Source organism: Dendrobates tinctorius, unplaced genomic scaffold (assembly GCF_039654945.1).
Source record: "Dendrobates tinctorius isolate UK_male_01 unplaced genomic scaffold, ASM3965494v1 ptg000040l, whole genome shotgun sequence".
Lineage (NCBI taxonomy): Eukaryota > Metazoa > Chordata > Amphibia > Anura > Dendrobatidae > Dendrobates > Dendrobates tinctorius.
Genome location: NW_027361708.1, coordinates 5,523,623 through 5,547,155, shown reverse-complemented (window position 1 = coordinate 5,547,155; position 23,533 = coordinate 5,523,623). Strand labels below are relative to the sequence as shown.

General features: G+C 42.8%; 1 protein-coding gene across 3 annotated transcripts in view; it reads left to right on the top strand.

Moving 5' to 3' along the window:
• The window catches only part of LOC141088663 (rap1 GTPase-GDP dissociation stimulator 1-A-like), a 327,771-nt gene that overhangs the window by 166,876 nt on the left and 137,362 nt on the right, over nt 1–23,533 (top strand). For all 3 annotated transcript variants that reach the window (XM_073574813.1, XM_073574814.1, XM_073574812.1), the window contains one exon: nt 4,667–4,792. In XM_073574813.1, coding sequence (XP_073430914.1) covers nt 4,667–4,792 — 126 coding nt within the window. The remainder of the gene's footprint in view (nt 1–4,666; nt 4,793–23,533) is intronic.

Sequence of the window (23,533 nt, the reverse complement as noted above, 5' to 3'; positions counted from 1 at the left end):
GTAATGATCTGGAAGGTAAGAGACCTCGATCATGGCGTACCGAATAGTGGAAGGTGACAGTAGGGGAGAGTAGGGGAAGGTACATGCCATAGAGAGAATATGGGTGTACTTAGCCCAATTTGAAAGATGTTGTCATGTGGCGTGCGCGCTGGTGAGTAGCAGTAGGCTACTCAGAGCATAGTGCTCCCAGTATGGTTCGGCCCCCCGCAGATAGTGGGTTTGGCTCAACAGCTGGTCCGACAACAGAATGTAGGTGTAGCTTCAGAACGATGAAGGCAGGGATGACGATTGTCGAGGACGACAATGGACAAAGGAAGGAGGAGTGTAGGGAAGGTGACCTGACGGACGGACTAGTCAGAGTGAAGAAGAAAAGGTTTGCACAGTGTAGGTAGGTGTCAGTTATTACAGTTGGGAAACAGCTAGGAAAGTGTAGTGGATGTGCAGTACCATGGGTTGACCATTAGATGGCAGGGAGGAGTGTGAGCAAAGGACTTGACAACAGCTTAGGGCTTTAGAAACCGTTGGTCATGGGGGCGGGGTTAGAGTGACAGGGGACTGGGAGAGCTATAAATACTGAGGGAGGGTTCCAGAAGGTTCCAGTCCCCAGGGGGAGCTCCAGTGACAGGAGGACTGTGGCAGTCTGTGCGCTGTGAGGAGAATCTAAACCAGGGGGACTGAGGAGAGAGAAAGTCAGGGGGGTGGTCCTGATAGGAAGAACCGCAGAAGGGACGAGGCACTGGGTGTGAGACACCGTATTTGTTACGACGACTGATCAGTGGAAGCGCTGTTGGTTTAAGGGCCTAAGGCGGCCACAGTGACGGACCTGTCAGGAGTGTCGATGAGTGAAGAGGGGACGGTGTGTGCATACACGTCCCCCAGTGTAACGTGCGGTGTGTAAGAAGCGGCCCTGGAAACGGAGGGCCGTGAGGTAAAGGAAGTGCGGTGTGCTCTGAGGCCGTCAGACGGACGGCGAGTGAAATAAACTTGGACCTGTTGCACCCAGAATCTGCCTCCATTGTGTCTCTGTTTTTATCTCTGCGCGGTAAGAAGAGGGACCACCCCCCCAGCTCGGCCCACTCCTCTACACTCGTACACACACGGCTCCACTCCGTACACCTCGAACACACACGGCTCTGCTCCGTACACCTCGTACACACATGGCTCCGCTCCATACACACATGGCTCCGCTCCGTACACCTTGTACACACACAGCTCTGCTACATCCACACTGTAAACCCCTCCTGACCCCACACATAAACTTTACCTCATCCAGCACCATGACAACAAGCACAGCAGAGTCCTGCAGACACCGAGGCCCCTGATCATATGATCCCTGACTCCTCCCCTCCTGTGACCTCATCACAGGTCCTGTGCGCACATTAGAGAAAACAGCCTAGCAACATCATTGCAGGCTGTGAGGGGCTGCTGTCAGTGCGGTGGCCGGTGGGTCTTTGCGGGAGGGCGAGGATAGGGTGCATGGGGGAGCATGGCAGCTCAGTGCAGTGCAGGACGCGGGTGGGGGGGTCAAAAACAGGACTGTTCCACGAGAATCGGGACGGTTGGGAGATATGCTTGCCGGGCCCATGACTCCCCCCAGGCCCGGTCGCAGTGTGACCATGGTAGTTACGCCCCTGCTTGACGGCATACAAGATAATCCTTTCTCTATTGTTGGTGGCATTATTTTAATTATCGCATGTAACAGGCCCTCTATCATTTCTGTGAAAGGGACCTTGAATTTCAGACATCTCTATGAGCTAATAAATAAAATTGCTTTCATGATAAAATGCAGCTAAGTAAAACATAGGTGAAACACATGGAAAAAGGGGTAAACATCCCATCTCTTGAGAAATAACAGCAGGGCTAACTACCTAATGTAATGCTTGGCTTGGAAACTAGGTACAGAGTAAAGTTAGATGGAGATTATGCATATGCCGCATTTTACCTATAGTAAAGTTTCCCTAAATTTCTCTTTACCAAAAAGTGAGGAGGTCATCATATGTCATTTTGCCTATTGGCTTCCGAAGACTTTATTCCATCTCTGCTTCAAAGTCTTTGTCGGAGTGTCAAAAATGGAATGAACGTGTATTAAATGGAATATGTCAGCAGGTTTTTGCCATTTAATCTAACATAAAATCGGGCCAAAACCTTGATTCCGGGGATGTGTCACTTACTAGGCTGTGTGTTGTAGTTTCAGTGCAAACAATGATTATCAGCAGATGATTATCACTACTGGACTACATCTCATGTGCATACCAGTCAAGTTAATGTGTGACACACGTGTCAAGGGTTTACCATGACAGAGAGGTACTAGGAGACCGCAGCATCTGATTTCTTCTACTCCTGCACTGTTTAGAAACACTTCACCTTCATATTAAATGGTGCAGGTTTGATTTAGCAGTGCAGGGGTTAATCTGCTCAGTTGAGAGCTCTTGGAAGCTTTCCTTCTTTAAGGCTCTTAGCTCTTCTCTGCTAGTCACTCCCATCTTCTATATTTTCTGGGCCCTGGCAAGCACTCATTGCCAGAGTAGCTTATGCTGCATGCTTAGGAGATGGTGGTTTGTGGTTGTTGTTTTAGAAGGCGTTTGGTGGATTTATCTGAGACTGTTGCTAGGTTTTGGGTGTGTGCTAATTCCCTTCCTTCTCCTATTTTGGTTTAATCCCACCCTCCACTCCCTGGTGTTTACCTCTGTTATCTGTGTGAACATATTTGTATCATTGGTATTTTCCTATATCCTTGTTCGTATTACCTTGTTAGTCTGGTTGAGGTAATTACAGTACACTGCTACTCCCCTCTTCCCTGGATAGAGGAAGAGTACAAACTGAGGGCGGATTCAGGAGCTGAGGCAAGGTATGTGACCCCGGCATCTTCACCATCAGAAATAATTTGCAGAATGGAGCGAGCTAGGGTGCCCCTAGCATTAGGTACAGGGAAGGAGCCCCCGGTCCCAGGACACCCGACAACAGAGTCATGACAACACCACTCTCACCACTGAGTAGCAGCTTGCTGATAATTCACAATGTACACAGGAAGCTGTCAGTAAGGGATATGGGCGGAATTATACACAGCACAGAAATGTTAGCTCTGCTACATCTACATCAGACAAAACAGGTATTCCATGAAAACTACATCAAGCAGTTCAGTAAGTGATACATCTCTGACTCAGCCTTTCTTGCCCTATTTTATGTTGCTCTCAGATTGTATAGCAGAAACCTTCTGACAGATTTAATTTAACCCCTTCATGACAAGAGGTATTTTTGTTTTGCATTTGCTCCTCTTCTTCCCAGAGCCATAACTTTTTTATTTTTTTTTCTGTCAATATGGCTATATGAGGGCTTGTTTTTTGCGGGACAAGTACTTTTGAATGATGCCAACAGTTTTAACATATCGTTTAAATGGAAAATGGGAAAACAATTACAAGTGCTGTGAAATTGCAAAAAAAAGTGCAATTCCACAGTTTTGTTATGTTTTTTTTACCATGTTCAATAAATGCTAAAACTAACCTGCCATTATGATTCTCCAGGTCATTACGAGTTCATAAACACCAAACATGTATAGGTTCTTTTTTATTTAAGAGGTGAAGAAAAAATCCAAATTTTGGTTAAAAAAAATGGCACCATTTTCTGAGACCTGCAGCGTCTCCATTTTCATGATCTGGGGCTAGGTAAGGTTGCCATGCTGATGTTTATATTGATACCATTTTAGTGAAGATATGATCTTTTGATCTCCCATTATTGCATTTAATTGCAATGTAGCATCGTCCAAAAAAACACAATTCTGTTGTTTTGAATTTTTTCCTCATTACACCATTTAGCGATTGGGTTATTTTTCTCTTATATTGATAGATCGTGCGATTCTGAACGCGGCAATACCAAATATGATTATATTTGATTTTTTTTAATTGCCATATTTTGAATGGGGTAAAGGGGGGTGATTTGAACTTTTATATATTTTTAATTTTTTTAATATTTTTAAAAACAATTTTTTTACATTCTTCAATACTCTCCTTGGAAGACTAAAAGCTGCAGTTGTCCGATCGCCTCTGCTACACACAGGCGATGATCAGATCACCTGTGTGTGGCAGAAATGCTCACTTGCTATGAGCGCCGACCACCGGGCGGCGCTCATAGCAATCCTGCAATGACAGCCAAAGAGGACTGATGGAGACCTTTGGTTGTCATGCCAACCCATTGGTAACTCATGATCACGTGGCAGGGTCACCGATGGGCAGGATTAGGGACGCACTTCGGGTAAGCGTGAGTTAAATGCCGCTGTCATAAATTGACAGCGCTATTTACCGGGTTAACAGCCGCGGGTGGATCGCGATTCCACCCACAGCCGTTAGTGACAAATCTCAGCTGTTCAAAACAGCTGACATGTGCTGGGAAAAATGTGGGCTCAACACCGGACCCCACATCAAAGGTAGGGATTCCGACGTGAACGTGCTATTACCCCCAACGTCAGAAAGGGGTTAAAGGTATTTACCACTCACCTGAATCATCTGACATATGCAGCATTATAATAGATGGAAAATGCAAGAGCAAAAAAACAAAAATAAAATTAAAGATAAAATGTAAATTAAAGATAAAATAACATTCAACACTTGTCGCTAGAAATTTTGGAAACTATCGCGTTAATTTTTGCCTCTTTTTTTTGTGTGTGTTTCAGAAAGTGCTAAGGAAGCTTTAAGTAAAACCGTGGTGGTTGAGCAGCTGGTAAAGCAGCTGAAGAGGGCTGAAAATCATGAAAGAGTGGAAATTATCATTGAGGTCCTCCAGATGCTGGCAGAGAATGGTTCGTATATGTAGTGTTTCTAGTGTTTTACCACCTCTCCTTCTTGGAAGCTCACCGCCTGTGTAATGATAGAGGATTTCAGCTGGATGAAGTGGGTCTAGTGGGAAGCCATGTGTATCAGAACAGAACAGGTCAGGATAGATGGGCATGTGCAAGCTCCATCTGAAGGAAGCGGAATTTCACAGAGGATTGGCAGTAACTGGCATCTGTTAGGCACACCATTATGTTTTCACTGCCAGATGGGAAAAAGCAATTGTACTGTGTTGCTGGCTTAAACTGACTGCATCAATCCTTTGCCATCGACTTGACTATCAAGGTAAAAGTGTGTGCAACCAGTATACATTTGCGAAAGGGTAAAACATTCATGCATATTTGATAAGTCGCTTACTTATGGGAAAAGGAAACGTTTTGTAAACAGTTTGATATTTTAAATTAATTTGGCTATCGAATGGTAACTGTAGGAAAATTAAATTGAAAGAAATAACGTGCTGTGCCCTATTGCACTAAACTGGTTATCTAGCAAAAACACTAATGAAGAAAGCGAAAAATCAACTTGCTTTTTTTCTTATTAAAGGAAAATGAAGAAATACAGCCCATATTAAAAAAATAACATAAATATATTCAAACGCTTCTCTTGTTAAAGTGAACAGCCAGCTTTTATCGTTAGGTCATTGTTATCTCCAAAATTAGCTGCTAAATTATCTTTCAATAAAATAAATTCCTAAATATGGCAGTCACAGCTTTTGTTTTACAGATACATTTATGTAAGGGGCTTGAATTTATGTAACATCATATTCTGGCTGCCTATAGACACCACAAGGGGGCACTTCAGAGGTTCATGTATACTGTTTCACTTCTGAGTTTACTCTAAAAATAATAACAGTAAGTAGTAACATTCTGTGCTCCATTTTTCAATTAAAGTCTTTTAAATCAATGAAATTTATGCTAACCTGACAACAGGCATCGTAAGTCAGAGTCTGGCTGTACTATTGAAGTAAGGCCGGAGTCACACTACAGCGAGATACGGCCGAGTCTCGCAGGTTAAAACCAAGCTCTGGCACCGCCACCGGCACTCCGGAGCGGAACGTGCAGCTCCATGTATTGCTGTGCGGCTGCACGTTCCGCTCCGGAGTGCCGGCGCCAGAGCTTGGTTTTAACCTGCGAGACTCGGCCGTATCTCGCTGTGTGTGATCCCGGCCTAAGGAATATTCTCCCTGAAGCTTCAGTGTTTCAAAGAAAACATAGATTAAATATCCAACTGGGGACCATAGAGGGATTATGCCAGCGTGGACACGGCCAACGTCTCCCCGGACCTCTCCGGGTGATTGACAAATATCTTCCTATGTACTATACACATGTGGGAAAGATTGGTGTCACTGGACTCCTCTCATCTCTAGATTTGATCCTGGGTCAGATCTGTAACTACTTCTGGACTGCCTATAGACTATAGAAGTCTGGGAAGTCCACAGCCATATCTGCAGTGACAGCTTACAATAGATTGTGCAGCTTTGGGGGACAGGAGCTGGTTTTTTGACATATTCAGACTTCCCACAGAGAAGTAACTATGATTTATCATATTTGTCTTCCAGATTTCTATGTACCCAACACTGAACAAGATTGACATGTCCAGTTATCATATGTAGAGAGGAAGCAGAAGCTAGTGTTAGGCTGGTTTCACATTTGCGTCTGTGTGCGCAGCTTTTCATCCGCATAGATCCGCATGCATCATGTGTACCTATCTTTAACATGGTGTATGCAGGGGCATGAGTTTGCAGCAGTTCACATGCGTCTGCGTACGCATGCATCGTTTTTCGGTGTGCGGCAGGATCCGGCAAACGCAACGTGTTGCATTTTTGGAAGCGGCAAAAATCTGTCAAATATGCGCAGTCATGCGCATGCGGATGAGTGTGTCAAAAAACGCATTACTGTCTATGGGAATGCATGCGTACGCAAGGAAATGCATACACATGCATTCGATACGCATGCGTTCTTCAAAATGTAAATAGAAATCGCATGAGACACGCCCATTTTTGTCTGATGTCATATCGAATGTATACGCATCGCAAACACATGCACATGCAGAGTTTTTTGGGCATAAATTCAGCATCCTGCCTGCTTAATGGAGCTGACTGTTTCTCTGTGCATGACACAGAGGATGCTGGTGGGGGTGCAGAGAACCTGAAGAAGACCCTGCCCCCACGTCCCAACCAAAGCACACAAAAGCACAAAAGACACCATTTTCTAAAAACTTCATAATGTGAGTGTTCAGCAGCCACTGTGAGGATCCCTTCACATCAGGTATTGCATAAATGAGCATCACAGTGCCATTATAGCCATAACTTTAGTCCATGCTAAATCCTGCTCACACGTATTCTCTAAGCAATTAGTTCAGGTGCAAAGAACAGCAGATGCAGCAGCTACAGCATCAGATAAAGCAGCAACATCAACAGCAGATGCAGCAAAGGCAGCATCATCAGTAGCAAATGGCTTTCTTGGCAGAAACTGTTTGGGCCAGGGAAACCGCACTATCCACCAGCCAAAGCGACAGTATCCATGTAATGCTAACAGTTAAGGAGGTCTTGCAGAAAATGACTTTGGAATACTAAATTAAGGATTTCCTTTTCAAATAATATTTATTGAGATTTTATAATTTTAAAAGAGGGAAAAGAAGGGGAAACATAGGGAAAGGAAAAATAAAAAAATAGAGAGATCCGCTCTAGTGATTGAGGCTTTCCTAACTGCCTTGAAGAGCGTGGCAGACAGGGAGAATCTGCCCCAGAGCAATGGACAGAGGTTCTGGCTCCACACCTGCTGAAGGCGTACTATAACTTCATCCTACAGTATGCCAAGGAGTATGGCAAACTGAAGATTTTGGCATGTCTGGGTGCAACTCTGTTCATCAGGGTGCATCAAGTGCACCTCTGGTGTTACCAAAGGGACAAGCCGCCCTGGTCCCAGATGCTTGACCTGTTACATCTGGTCCAGAAATGGCTGCAGCCTGAGACCTGATCTTTGGCACAAATGGTGGAAAGAATGGTAGTTTAAAAATTTAAACTCAATACCCAAATTCATAGAAAACTAGAATGCCCAGGAAAAATCCCAGAATTCAGATGACCAAGTGAGTTTGATGGAAAGATATTTGGCTACAAAGGGCCCCCTGGTAAGTCAAAGGAGCCTGAGTTCACTTTTCAGGAATACACAAAAAAAGTCCAAGATCACTTCTGAAGGGCCCCAAAGGTCCTGGGAGGCATCAGAGTTGGGTTCAAGGGATTTATCTCATAACATTGTCTGCTGGAGGTGTCATGCCCTGGGTCATATATTAGCCAATTGCCCCTTGACTTTGAAGCCGATGGACTGCTTGGTAGGCTGGTGCTACTCCTACTTTGCCTACCAATCCTGCAGTGATGTTCGTTATCTTGACGAGGAGCTTCATGATTGCCAAGTGATGGTTGGTGAATGGTGTAGGTGACTGTGACTTCCCTCACTGCCTCACATCCTGTACAGGGATCTACACATACACAGGGTTCCCGGGCTGCTGGCAACAAGGATAATCAGGGAGCTGGGTCTTATTCAGGAGGTCTTGACTATATTTTAAAACAAGTGGGTAGTCAAATGTCAAGCCAAGGTCAAAGAATCAGAATAATCAGGACAAAATACAGGAGCACAGCACAGAGGTATATACTGTACCAGGATAGCAGAACTATTGTCTGGCAGTGGAGTAGCAGCTTCATGGGTTTAAATAGCTGACTTCTCCACCCAGAGCTTTCAGGAAGCAGTGATCAAAACCTAGACCAAAAATTAACCACATAGCTTCCCATAAAGCTGTAAACAGGTACGCAAATGCAACAGCGCAGAAGGTGTGGGCACAGTGAAATTTAACCAAAGATATTTTATTAATCTAACACAACAGTTTGGATAATTAGGTATCCAAATTAAGAACGATTAACAGATCATGCAAACACAGCAAAGTATTCTACAATTGAAATCTACACCTTTTTGAGGGTGGAAATTGCTGTAACAATTTTAGCAACAACACTCTGTTATACAAAGCAATAAACAATTACAGTGGACAATAGTGTCTCAATCCTAATACCCTGGTCAGAGGCGTAGCTAGGGTTTTGGTTCAGGGGGGGCGAAACTTATGAGTGGGCCCCTAACCAGAGAACCTCAGCAGATGGCCGCGCTGTTGCCAAAAATAATCTATATATAAAAAGACCAGTATTGATATTACCGCCATATGATCAGTGGTAAATAATTCCAGTCCTACAGAACATATAATAGATGACAGCAGAGTTACAGATAATGACTTACCGCTGACGTTCTTTCTGATGGAGCCGTTCACTTTTCACGTCTTTTCCATCTGGCCCAGACTGACACGACGACTCCTCCAGCCAGGACTCGGCTGTAGAGAATACAACAGAGACACGTTTCACTTCTCATATTGTCAGCACTGTCACCAATTGGACTGTTCTCAACCTGCACAAACTGCTCATACTGCTGATACCCAAATACTGAGCTGCTGCTGTCGTATGTGTCCCTATTACTGCACCTATTGTGTGGTTCTGTATGACCTCCAAATTGTAAAGCAACTCTCTAGAAAATAGTAATGTCGGGTGCAAGTGCCCTAGAAAACAGTGCCCACATTTTGTCCCCTAGAATGTTATAATGCCCTCTGTGTGCCCCTTTGACAGTCACAGTAACCCGAGTTTCCCTATAACAATAAGTGCCCACTTTACATTTAATAATGTCCCAAGTCTCCCCCGTACAGCTCCCCTATACACAGTATAATGCCCCCTCACTGTATATATACTGACCCCTTAATATCCAAAAAACTATTTAATGGCTCCAACACTGTATGATGGCCCCGTCACTATAATTCCCACACTGTATGATGGCCCCCTAGATAGCCTCCATATAGTATAATGCACCATATAGTCCTCAATATAGTATAATGCACTCCCCATAGGCAGAGTCTATAGTATAATGCACTCCCCATGGGCAGAGTCTAGAGTATTATGCACTCCCCATAGGCAGCCTCTATATTATAATAAACCCCCCATAGGCAGATTCTATATTATAATGCACCCCCATAGGTAGCCTCTATATTATAATGCACCCCCATAGGCAGCCTTTGTATTATAATGCACCCCCATAGGCAGCATCTATATTATAATGCACCGTCATAGGCAGCCTTTGTATTATAATGCACCCACATAGGCAGCCTCTGTATTATAACGCACCCCCATAGGCAGCATCTATATTATAATGCACCCCCATAGGCAACATTTGTATTATAATGCACCCCCATAGGCAGCCTCTATATTATAATGCACCCTCATAGGCAGCCTTTGTATTATAATGCACCCCCATAGGCAGCCTCTGTATTATACTGCACCCCCATAGGCAGCCTTTGTATTATAATGCACCCCCATAGGCAGCCTATTTTAATGCACTCCCCATAGGCAGCCTATTATAATGCTCCCCCATAGGCAGCCTATTATAATGCACCCCTATAGGCAGCCTTTGTGTTATAATGCACTCCCCATAGGCAGCCTATTATAATGCACACCCATAAGCAGCCTATTATAATGCATCCCTATTACAAAAAATAAAAAATCCAATACTCACCTCTTTTGCTCCCGTCTCCTGCGCTGCTCCCTGCTCTCCCGCTCATCTTCTGACAGCGGGCGCTGGGCAGTGACGTCATCGCGCCCGCTGTCAGGGAGAGGGTGATGATGGGAGAAGGAGCGCTCACTCCTTCTCTCAGCAATGTGCTCAGCTCTATCGGCTAGATGCCGATACAGCTGACCCTGCGAGGATGGGCGGGTGGCCCACTGCTGGCACAGGGCCCCCCACCGCCTGCTCAGGGGACCCATAGCGGCTGGGCTGCAGAGCAGGGACATCGACTCTCCCTGCTCTGCCGCAGTAGCGTAGCTCCGGGTGGGCCCCCTCAGAGCGCGGGGCCCGGGGCCACTGCCCCCTCTGCCCCCCGGTAGCTACGCTATTGATCCTGGTCTATGGTGCATCACGGTAAATCAAGTGAGCATCCCCGCCATCGCTTAGTCAGTATGACTTCCGTAATAATCACTGTTCAGGCCCTAATGCGAATCAATAATACTACTCCATAAGTCTCTTGCCGATTATTCACTTCCGTAAAATGTTTACTTAGGCTGCCTCCGTACCCTGAAGCACGACTCTGGGTCATCTCTGTAGTGTAATTTACACTACAATCATCTGAATTCCATTTGGATGTCTGAACACATCGTCTCAATCTTCTTTCTGGTTCTGGTCACGTGGCTCTGGTTCTCATCACTCGACTCAGGTTCTGGTCACATGGCTCTGGTTCAGACTGAGTTCTCCCTTTGTTAATCTTTCCATCACTGATAATTCAGGCTATAAGCCAGCTCAACTGCTTCTTTCATACATCTATCCTGCTACATGTTCAGCAGTCAATTCCTCCTCCTCTCTGTCCTCCAGGGCCTCTTATAATTCTTAACTAGAACACAGCTACCACATGACCTGGTACCCTTTTGTATCTCCTTTCTCCAGGAAACACACAATATCGTATATAGACTCTGTTTGCTCCCTTTTTTCTTCCTGTCTATACAGTTTCTAGCAGCTATATAGTGATGTTAACTTAATTAAGTTTCACAAATACTGTTATGACAGTGTATCAACTCACTCGGAAAAATAGGTAAAGTGTCTCTTCAGAGAAGAAGAGTACTAGAACTCTAGTGCTACCTATAGGAAGTAGCAATCCAAAAAGTCAATGTCAACCCTTTAACGAGCCTTGTCACACGACTTAGGATAAAAGCCAAAACCAGAATCTCAATTTGCATACATGGTGTTTCATGGTACTGCCCCTCATCAGTCAAGTGTGAGATCTGGTTTGGTTGTGTGAGAGGCGTCTCACCGGGACCCAAGAGGTAATGTTCCTCCTTGCGGAGAGTGACATGTTAAGCATGCCGAGATGAGGAGACTTAAAGTCGCAATGCACCTCTAGGAAATATGCAAATTGTTTCTTCAGAGATGAAGCATGCTAGAACTCTAGTGCCTCCTATAGGAAGAAGCAGTCCTAAAAGTCAATGTCGACCCTTTAACAGAACCTTGTCACATGAGTTGGAATAGGATAAAAGCCAAAACCAGAACCTCCATTTGCAAACACTGTGTTTTGGGGTACTGAGCCTCGTCAGTGCAAAGTGTGAGATCTGGTCCTCCATCTGCAGCAACATTCTGTTGAAATGTTCACAGGCCCCATATTCCTGAAGGTGATTGGGCATTGTTTGGGACTTCTCAATGCCTTAGAGTTGGTGTAGTTGTTCCCTTGAAACCATGCTCACTGGTCAAAGTGAATTCTCTTTGGGTTCCTGTTTACTTGGATGAAGTCATGACAGATGGCTCAGGCCGTGGACTTGGTCATTTATTCCCTGATCGGGGTCACTTTTCATGACCAAGCCGTGAGTCAGGATAGTCAAGGAGTCCAAAGGTCAGAAGCCAGGAGAGTACACCATAAACAGAAGAGAGACAAAGGCATTGTTGGGTAACGTTCCAAGGTCAGAATACCAGGAGGATAGCGGATCAGAGCAGAAGGGGTTAAACAAACAGATGATCAGAACGAGGTCCAAGGTCAGGCAGTGAAAGATCTATAAACAGAATTGAAGGTACAGAGAGACAAGCCACATGGTTGCTGAATATTCTGTTGACATATGCAACAGATCAGGACTTATTATAAGTGAAGGGAGGACTTTACACTAGTCTGACTGCAGATGGCGATAGTGTGAAGTTATATGTTTTCTGTATTGTGGGGAGTGAAGTTCTCTATTGTTGTTTTTTTACTTTTGCTTTGAGTGTGTTATGGCAGCAGCACGGACTGTGTGCTACTGAATTCTTATCTCATGTTTACCCATGTGAAGTAAATGCTGTTTACTCAAGATAACGTGCTCAGTGAAGTTTTCTTATGTTCCGGTGGGGATTCTCAGAAGATGCATTCTGCTACAGGTTATGGGCCCAGACACACAGAATCCCAGGCAATAGCCCCAGGCAATAACCTCAGAAACCAGAGAAGCAGATAGGCTCTGTAAACAGAAGGAGATAAAACCCAGTGAACGGAAGCTGAAAAAAAATCAAGATACAGCGGGACAAAGGAATTCATGATCCCAGGAACTGGAGGACCACACACTGGTGATAATTACAGAGAATCACCACACACACAGGATATACAGGAACTCTCAAGAAAGAAAAATATCTTCACTACAACTCTCTAAAACAAGTAAGACTATAAAAAATGATGTGCGGCACTTAGCTGAAACTCACAGTAGCTAAGCTGAACAGTGAAAATTATCAGTTATGGAAATTCAAAGTAGAGATGTTGTTATCAAAGGACGATTTATGGGAAGTAATCATTACAGATAGACCTGATGAAGATAATTAGACATGAGTTAAGAAAAATAGAAAAGCGAGAGCCAAAATTAGCTTATTAGTGGATGATGCTCAATTAATTCACATAAGGAATGAAGAATCAGCGAAAGGAATGTGGGAGACATTTAGAAAGCTACATGAAAGATCTAGTTTAAATCACAAGTTATTTCTATTAAGAAAGCTTTACAGTATGAGATTGAGTGCAAATGACGATATGCAGAAGCACATATTCTCAATGATGGAAGTAATATCACAGCTAAGGTCTATTGGTGAAGACATTAAAGAAAGTCGCGTAGCAGCAATATTATTGTGCAGTTTACTAGATTCGTATACAGCCTTGATAAATGCCCTTGAGACAAGACCAGAAACGGACATTACATTAGATTTTGTGAAAACAAGACTAATAGATGAATATCAGAGAAGAAAAGAACAAACAAATGATTCTTCTACTGAAAAGGACAGTGCAAACTCTCTTAACACTAGAACTACCGGAGGGGTCATTTTGACCCTTTTGCTATTTCTTTTTCCTATAATTTCTAAAATTTTAACAAATGAGTTCTGACTTTTTGTGACTTTTATTTACTCATGGTAGTGTATATTTTAGGACACAAAAATGAATTGTAATGTTTTCTGGGGCCCGGATTTTACAATTCATACCTATAAGTACTGAATGGGTCAATTTGACCCCATACATAAAAGTAGTAGTAGGCAAGTCACCTAATATTACAGAGTACAGAAAATCACAGTGCTTCTCCCTAGTTATAGAGTGTAATTGTATCTTTGCATATCATGGATGATTCAGCATTTTGTTTTGTCTAAACTTGTCTGAACATGTTTGATCCATGTCTCTTGTAGCGATTTCTATCTGCACTTCAGTAGCAAACATTACAGTTGAAGCTACAGCTCTGCATGTTTGTACAGTGTCGTTTTATTACTTCTGCGATCTTACAAGTCCCTTTTTGCGACATATATTTGAAGCATGAGTAAGCAGAGGGGTCTGACAAGTGATGAATTTTGAAATGTCTTCAGAATTTATCTGAAAATGAGTCAGAAGAAGTGGCCCATCATCCGCAATGTCTGAACCACAAACAAAAGGACAAGAAATCCGCAAGCGTCGAAAATGTGGAGTTGGAAGATGCAACGAAAACAAAACAACTAAAACTTTTGCAAGCTGTAACAAACCAGTTTGTGGAAAATGCACTGGGAAAGTGGAAGAAAGTACTGTTTGTGTTAACTATTGGACACCGCATGCTATGACCATGTGCTGTACTTGATCTTAACACTGTTCCTACTAAGTTAAAATAAATGTTCTTTAATTTGTTGGCAACAAAAAAGTTATTTTTACTCCAGAGTCAGTATTTTTGAATGGGGGTCAAAATGACCCCTAATGGTAGTTATAGGTATTATGAAACATGCCATAGTTCTAGTGTTAAAGCTGCAGAATTTAAAAAACCCTATAATAAAGATGCAAGAGAATGTTTCAGATGTAAGAAAAAAAGGTCATTTAAAGAAAGACTTTACCATATGAAAAGCAGAACAAAAATTACAACATAAAGAGCATATACAGAAAGTGAAAAACACATTTTCCGATTAATGTGAGAATAACTGGAATGGCACATTTAAAGTACCAGACAAGAAATCATCAGTTGGTTGGTTTATTGATTCAGGAGCAACAAGTCATATGACAAGTGACAAGAATTTCTTCACTGATCTTTATTTAGATAAGAAAGAAGCCATTTGTCTTGCAGATGGAAGCAAAATAACCGCAGAAGGTATCGGATAAGGTATGCTAAACTGTTTAAACAAGTTCGGATGAAATTCAAAGATACATGTACAGGATGTGTTGTATGTTCCAAAATTGGAAGGCGGATTGTTATCTGTGAAGCGTTATACAGCCAATGGACTCACTGTAAAATTCAAAGACAATGAGTGTGCAATTCTAGCAGGAAACAAGGTGATAAACAATGTCAAGGCAGATGAACAATCATATCATCTTGACACACCAAAGGAGCCGATGAAGGTGCAGTATGTACACATGATCACAAGAACTGTATTCACATGAGGCATAGACGTCTAGGCCACAGACTCCCTGACAGTATAAAGAAACTACAAAGAAAAGAATTGACAAAAGATCTAAAGATATCAGATTGCTCAATTGCCACAAGATGTGAATGTTTTTTAAAATTTAAAGCCACAAAAATATATATTCCAAAAGAAAGTGAGATGAAAAGCAAAAGACCACTTAATTTGGTGCATACTGATATATGTGGACCCATGAAAGTGACTACATCAGGAGAAAATAGATGCATGGTGACTTTCATAGATGACTACTAAATATACACAGTCACATACAGTGGGGAAAAAAAGTATTTAGTCAGTCAGCAATAGTGCAAGTTCCACCACTTAAAAAGATGAGAGGCGTCTGTAATTTACATCATAGGTAGACCTCAACTATGGGAGACAAACTGAGAAAAAAAAATCCAGAAAATCACACTGTCTGTTTTTTTTTTCATTTTATTTGCATATTATGGTGGAAAATAAGTATTTGGTCAGAAACAAGCAATCAAGATTTCTGGCTCTCACAGACCTGTAACTTCTTCTTTAAGAGTCTCCTCTTTCCTCCACTCATTACCTGTAGTAATGGCACCCGTTTAAACTTGTTATCAGTATAAAAAGACACCTGTGCACACCCTCAAACAGTCTGACTCCAAACTCCACTATGGTGAAGACCAAAGAGCTGTCAAAGGACACCAGAAACAAAATTGTAGCCCTGCACTAGGCTGGGAAGACTGAATCTGCAATAGCCAACCAGCTTGGAGTGAAGAAATCAACTGTGGGAGCAATAATTAGAAAATGGAAGACATACAAGACCACTGATAATCTCCCTCGATCTGGTGCTCCACGCAAAATCCCACCCCGTGGGGTCAGAATGATCACAAGAACGGTGAGCAAAAATCTCAGAACCACGCGGGGGGACCTAGTGAATGAACTGCAGAGAGCTGGGACCAATGTAACAAGGCCTACCATAAGTAACACACTACGCCACCATGGACTCAGATCCTGCAGTGCCAGACGTGTCCCACTGCTTAAGCCTGTACATGTCCGGGCCCGTCTGAAGTTTGCTAGAGAGCATTTGGATGATCCAGAGGAGTTTTGGGAGAATGTCCTATGGTCTGATGAAACCAAACTGGAACTGTTTGGTAGAAACACAACTTGTCGTGTTTGGAGGAAAAAGAATACTGAGTTGCATCCATCAAACACCATACCTACTGTAAAGCATGGTGGTGGAAACATCATGCTTTGGGGCTGTTTCTCTGCAAAGGGGCCAGGACGACTGATCTGGGTACATGAAAGAATGAATGGGGCCATGTATCGTGAGATTTTGAGTGCAAACCTCCTTCCATCAGCAAGGGCATTGAAGATGAAACGTGGCTGGGTCTTTCAACATGAAAATGATCCAAAGCACACCGCCAGGGCAACGAAGGAGTGGCTTCGTAAGAAGCATTTCAAGGTCCTGGAGTGGCCTAGCCAGTCTCCAGATCTCAACCCTATAGAAAACCTTTGGAGGGAGTTGAAAGTCCGTGTTGCCAAGCGAAAAGCCAAAAACATCACTGCTTTAGAGGAGATCGGCATGGAGGAATGGGCCAACATACCAACAACAGTGTGTGGTAACCTTGTGAAGACTTACAGAAAACGTTTGACCTCTGTCATTGCCAACAAAGGATATATCACAAAGTATTGAGATGAAATTTTGTTTCTGACCAAATACTTATTTTCCACCATAATATGCAAATAAAATGAAAAAAAAACAGACAGTGTGATTTTCTGGATTTTTTTTTCTCAGTTTGTCTCCCATAGTTGAGGTCTACCTATGATGTAAATTACAGACGCCTCTCATCTTTTTAAGTGGTGGAACTTGCACTATTGCTGACTGACTAAATACTTTTTTTCTCCACTGTACTTAATTAAGAACAAAACTGAAGTTTTTGATAATCTTGTAGACTACATAACAAGGTCGAGCAACAAATTTCAAAGTAAGCCAATTGTCATCAGAAGTAATAATGGAGGTGAATTTACAGGTCACAAAATAGAAAACTACTTAAGACAGAATGGAATAGAACATGAGAAAACTGTTCCGTACACACCTGAACAAAATGGAGTAACAGAAAGGAAAAGCAGAACTCTGACAGAAGTGAGATGTATGCTAACAGATTCCAAACTACCAGAGAAATATTGGGGTGAGGCAGCAATGACAGCTACATATCTACACTTTTTTTTCCGGAAAACTGAAGAAAACTCCATATGAACTGTGGCAAGGTATGAAACCAAGTGTCAATCATTTAAAAGTTTTTGGATGTAAAGTTTTTATATTCATTCCAACAGAAAAACTTTCCAAACTTCAAAACAGATCCATGGAGGGACTATTTGCTTTATATAGTGAAAATTGCAAGGAATACAGAATCCTAGATCCCAAAACAGACAGAGTCACGGTGAGTAACAGTGTGACATTCATTGAAAACTTAAATGAAGATGTCATGATTTCAATTGACACAAAAAATGAGAAAAACAGCAGTGCCATAGCTGAAGAGGTATCTGATGAAAAAGTAGTTGAAATTGATGAAGAACAGAATACTGAAAATGAAGAAATACAAATACAAACAGACACAGAACCAAGACGTTCAATGAGACAAAACAAAGGTAAACCACCAAAACGTCTCTCATACAAGACAAGCACAAGTAAAATTTATGAACCAACCTCTTGGGAAGACATATCTAAACTCCCTAAAGAAGAAGCTAATAAATGGATAGAAGCAACAGAAACAGAAATGAAATCCATGCATGACTCAAATACATGGACACTGACAGATTTACCAGAAGGAAGAAAAGCCATAGGATGTAAATGGATTTTTTAAGTAAAATACCAAACAGATGGCACACATGAAAGATACCGAGCAAGACTCGTAGCTAAAGGGTATTCTCAAAAAATATGGCAAAGACTATGATGAGACATTTGCTCCAGTTGTCAAACATACTACAATGTTGTGAGTTCATTTTCCCCTTCACTACTGAGGCCCGAGGAACTCCCTCTTCTGGTGAAGAAAGGTAGTGAGCCTGATTGTCAAACACCTGGGGCTGATGATGATGACTGGCTGAGTGAAGTTAATGACTGGATATAAGGCTGCCGACGCCCTTCTGGCCTGCAGGTGATTTCTCTGTGGACTTCTAGGAAACCAGTCTGATTCCTGCTCATCTAAAGCTAAGATTTCTGCTTTGCCTTTTTGCATTAGTGTTTTGTTTTCCTTGCTTTTCTGGATTCTGCCATTCCCTGCTAGGGTGAGCTGAATCTCCTTTTGCCTGTTGCTCTGTCTTCAGAATATTCCTGAGTACTGACATAGCTTTTTTGAAGCCTAGCGTCTTCAGGGCCTTTTTTACTGTCAGTTTGTTGGCTCTTATTTTCATAGGGTTTTTCACGGATTGCAGACAGCAGCCTTCCTGTCCTTTCCTATCTAAGCTAGCGTGGGCCCCATCTTTGCTCAGTCTATCCTTCTGTCGGTGTTTTGTTCTTTCTTCTTGCTTCACCGTCATTATATGTGGGGGGCTGCCTTTTGCTTTGGGGTCTGCTCTGGGGCAGTTTAGATTTCCCTTTCTGTCTTTAGGCTATGTAGTCCTCCGGCTGTGATCGAGGGGCCTAGAGCATCGTAGGAGCCCCCCACGGCTACTGCTAGTTGTGTTGATAGGTTCAGGGATCTGCAATCCGATAGCTGCCAACTTCTCTGGTTTTCTGGACTTAGCTAGCATTTCTATTTTTGCCTCCTACGGTGACTCAATCATAACACTACAATAAGAACTTTACTTACAGTTGCAGCAATGAAACAGATGGAACTGATACATCTGGATGTAAAGACAGCATTTTTGAATGGAGATTTAACAGAAGACATTTACATGCAACAACCTCCAAGGATTCAAAGATGAAAGAAACCCAAAGTTTGCAAACTACAGAAAAGCATATATGGTTTAAAGCAAACAGCTAAAGCATGGAATGACAAAATCACAGAAGTGCTTACAAATGAAAAATTTCAAAGAAGCAAAGCTGATCCATGCTTGTACATAAAAAGGCTGATGAATAGATGGATTTTTGTACTCATATATGTAGACGACATTTTGATTTTTTTCTGAACAAGAAAGGGATAAAGAAAATATTCTAAAAATCCTGAAGCGACATTTCGAAATCAAAGACTTGGGAAATGTGAAGTATCATTTCTTAAGGGATTAGCCTACTGAAGAAATGACAGCAGACATCTTCACAAAGGCGTTGAATGCTGAAAAACACCAGAGACTAATAAAAAAGTTGGGTTTGATTGAATAAGTCCTTTCTGTTGACAAAGGGTGTTGATATATGCAAAAGATCAGGACTTATTATAAGTGAAGGGAGGACTGTTGTGAGTTCATTTTCTGGTCCACCAGTTGTGAGTTCTCCTGCCAGGCTCCCTCTGGTGGTAACAGGAGGTAGTTAGGCTGATTTAATCAGTAGAGATCTGCCACCTGATAATGAGGATGACGACTGGACCTCAGGAATCTCAGACTGGATTTAAGACAGCCGACTCCCTATTCTGGTGCTGGTGATTCATTCTGGCTTGTCAGGTCTTGGTTTTCAGCTCTGTTCCAGTCATCTAAAGCTAAGTTTTTCTGCTAATGTTCACACTTGATTTTGTTGGTCTATTCAGTTTTTTGTGTGGTCAACCAGCTCCGGCTGGGGCTGTGCTGAATTTCCACTCTTATTTACCTGTATTTGCCAATTTGCTTTTTGTCCCTTATTATATTGGCCACTTTTTGCTCTGTCTCAGAATATTTCAGAGAGCTGATATAGTGGGAGAAGTCTAGTGACTTCAGGGTTAATTTTGCTATCAGAAGTGTTGGACATTATTTTTGTATGTTTTTTTGCAGATTGCAGACAGTGTCTTTCCTTTCCTATCCTTTCTAGTTAGTTTGGGTGCCATCGTTTGCTTAGCCTATTTTCCTGCCTGTGTTTGTGCTTTCATCTTGTTTCACCGTCAATAGATGTGTGGGGGCTGTCTTTCCTTTGGGGTCTGCTCTGGGGCAGTTAGTTTTCCCCTTTTCTTGCTTCAGGCTTATGTAGTTCTCTGGCTGTGACGAAGCGTCTAGGATCATCGTCGGTGCGCTCCACGGCTGCTGCTAGTTGTGTGGTTAGGATCAGGGATCTGCAATCTGCATAGTTACCAACCTCTCTGGTTTTCTGTGACTTAGCTTGTTTTGTTTTTTTCTCCTCGGTGACCCATTCATAACAGAATCACCAGCCATGCCGTAGATTCTAGGGTACTCAAAAGCAGGAAGAAGTTGTTAAAAAAAAGTGTCAGAATTTTTTTTTATATTTTTTCCTCTTTTTCTCTGGGGCCGTAGGAGGATTTTTTTTTTTTTGGAGATTAAGCAATTGTCTGATCGTGTGGAGCAACTTGCTGCTGAAGTACAGGGAATTTCCACCTACCTCATTCAGTCACATGCTGCTGAACCTAAGATCCCTACTCCTGATGTGTTTTCTGGGGATCGGTCTAAATTTCTGAATTTTAAGAATAATTGTAAATTATTTCTTGCCTTGAAACCTAACTCATCGGGGAACTCTGTGCAGCAGGTTAAAATTGTCATCTCCTTGCTGCGCGGCGATCCCCAGGATTGGGCTTTTTCTCTGACACCTGAAAATCCTATTCTGACTAATGTGGATGCATTTTTTCAAGCCTTGGGGTTGTTATATGATGAACCTAATGCTGTTGATCAAGCTGAGAGAACCCTGTTGGCATTAAACCATGGTCAGGATTCTGCAGAGTTATACTGTCAAAAATTCTGAAAGTGGGCGGTCCTTACTACATGGAATGATAGTGCATTGGCAGCTCTCTTTCGGAAGGGTTTATCAGAGACCGTAAAAGATGTTATGGTGGGATTTCCTGTTCCCTCTGGTCTGGATGATTCTATGTCATTAGCCATTCAAGTTGATCGGCGTTTACGTGAATGTAAAACTACACGGGAGGCGCTGCCACCTTTTGAACAAACGTCTGAACCTATGCAATGTGATGGGGTTTTGTCTAGGGCGCAACGTCAGGAGTTTAGAAGGCGTAATAAGCTGTGTTTTTTCTGTGGAGACGTCTCTCATACTATTTCTGTCTGCCCTAAATGAGAGAAACATTTTGCACACACATTTGCTGTGGGCAGTGTACAACCTAAGTTTCTTTTGGCAATTACACTGATCTGCTCCTTATCCACGTTTTCCACGAAGGCTTTTGTGAAATCAGGAGCAGCGTTGAATCTGATGGATTTGGACTTTGCTAAACGTTGTGGTTTTTCCATGACGCCTCTGCGGACGCCTATTCCTTTGAGGGGTATTGATGCTACTCCTTTGGCGGAGAATAAACCTCAGTTTTGGACCCAGGTGATAATGCAAGTTGCCCCAGACCACCAAGAAAATTGTAAATTTTTGGTGCTGCATAATTTGCATCATACTATTGTTCTGGGTTTTCCTTGGTTGCAAACTCATAATCCAGTTTTGGATTGGAAATCTGGGTCTGTGGTGAGTTGGGGTTGTCAGTGTGTTCTTAGGGACGCTCCTGTTTTCTCCACCACTCCTCAGTCTCATGATATTCCTGATTATCTAGCTGATTTTTCTGATGTATTTAGTGAGAGCAAGTCTGCGTCTTTGCCTCCTCATAGGAGTTATGACTGTGCAATTGAGTTGATGACTGGGTGTAAATTTCCCAAGGGTCGGCTTTTCAACTTATCAGTACCCGAACATGATGCTATGCGATCCTATATTAAGGAGTCGTTGGAGAAGGGTCATATTAGACCATCCTCGTCACCTTTAGGTGCTGGGTTTTTTTTTGTGGCCAAGAAAGATGGTTCATTAAGACCGTGTATTGATTATCGTTCCCTTAACAAGATGACGGTTAAATATCAGTACCTGTTACCTCTGATGTCTGATTTATTCTCCAGAGTTAAGAGTGCCTGCTGGTTTACTAAGCTTGACCTCAGGGGGCGTATAATCTTATTCGCATCAAGCACGGGGATGAATGGAAGACGGCGTTTAATACTCCGGAGGGACATTTTGAGTACCTGGTGATGCCTTTTGGGCTCACAAATGCCCCTTCTGTCTTCCAGTCTTTTATGAATGATATTTTCCGTGACTTTGTGGATAAGTTTTTGATCATCTATCTGGATGATATTTTGATCTTTTCTAGTGATTGGGATTCTCATGTGGAACACGTCCGGACTGTGTTCCGGATTTTGAGGGAGAATTCCCTGTTTGTTAAGGAATCGAAATGCCTCTTTGGTGTACAGAGGATTTCATTTTTGGGATTTATCTTGTCTCCATCGACTATTGAAATGGACCCGGCCAAGGTACAGGCCATTTATGATTGGGTTCAGCCTACTTCTTTGAAGGCCCTCCAGAAGTTTTTGGGTTTTGCTAATTTCTATCATAAATTTATAGGTAATTTTTCTGGTATTGTCAAACCACTGACTGATCTGACCAAGAAGGGCGCTGATGTGCTGAATTGGTCTCCTGAGGCTATCTCAGCATTTCAGGAGCTTAAGCAGAGATTTACTTCAGCTCCAGTTTTACGGCAACCTGGTGTCTCACTTCCATTTCAGGTGGAGGTAGATGCTTCTGAGATTGGTGCAGGAGCTGTTTTGTCCCAAAAAGACCCTGTGACTTCTGAGATGAATCCCTGTGCCTTCTTTTCTCGAAAGTTCTCCCCATCTGAACACAACTATGACGTGGGGAATCGGGAATTGTTGGCCATGAAATGGGCATTTGAAGAGTGGAGACATTGGTTGGAGGGAGCTAGACATCAAGTTGTGGTCCTCACCGATCACAAGAATTTGATTTATCTGGAGTCGGCCAAACGCTTGAATCCTAGACAGGCTAGATGGGCCTTGTTTTTCACACTTTTTAATTTTGTGGTCTCTTTTCTTCCGGGCACTAAGAATGTTAAGGCAGACGCCCTTTCTAGGAGTTTCTTTGCCGATTCCCTTTGTCAGGGTCCTGACAGCGCCGGCGTACAGCTTCCACTAAGCAGGGACTCACCGCACCGTAGGGACCCCTGGGGACAAGAACAGCCAGAAAGTAAAGATGCACAGGACCTGAATGTAGAAGTTTAGCAAGCCGGCACAGGACCTATGGTCTTGTGACTGCAAGGGGGTGGAGCTTAGCGTCCTGCTTTCAGAGAAGGTAGAAAACTCAGAGTCGGGCAAAGCGGAGGTCATGCACAATACAGGCAAGCGAGGTACAGGAGGGATAAACAGACAGAAGGTCAGACA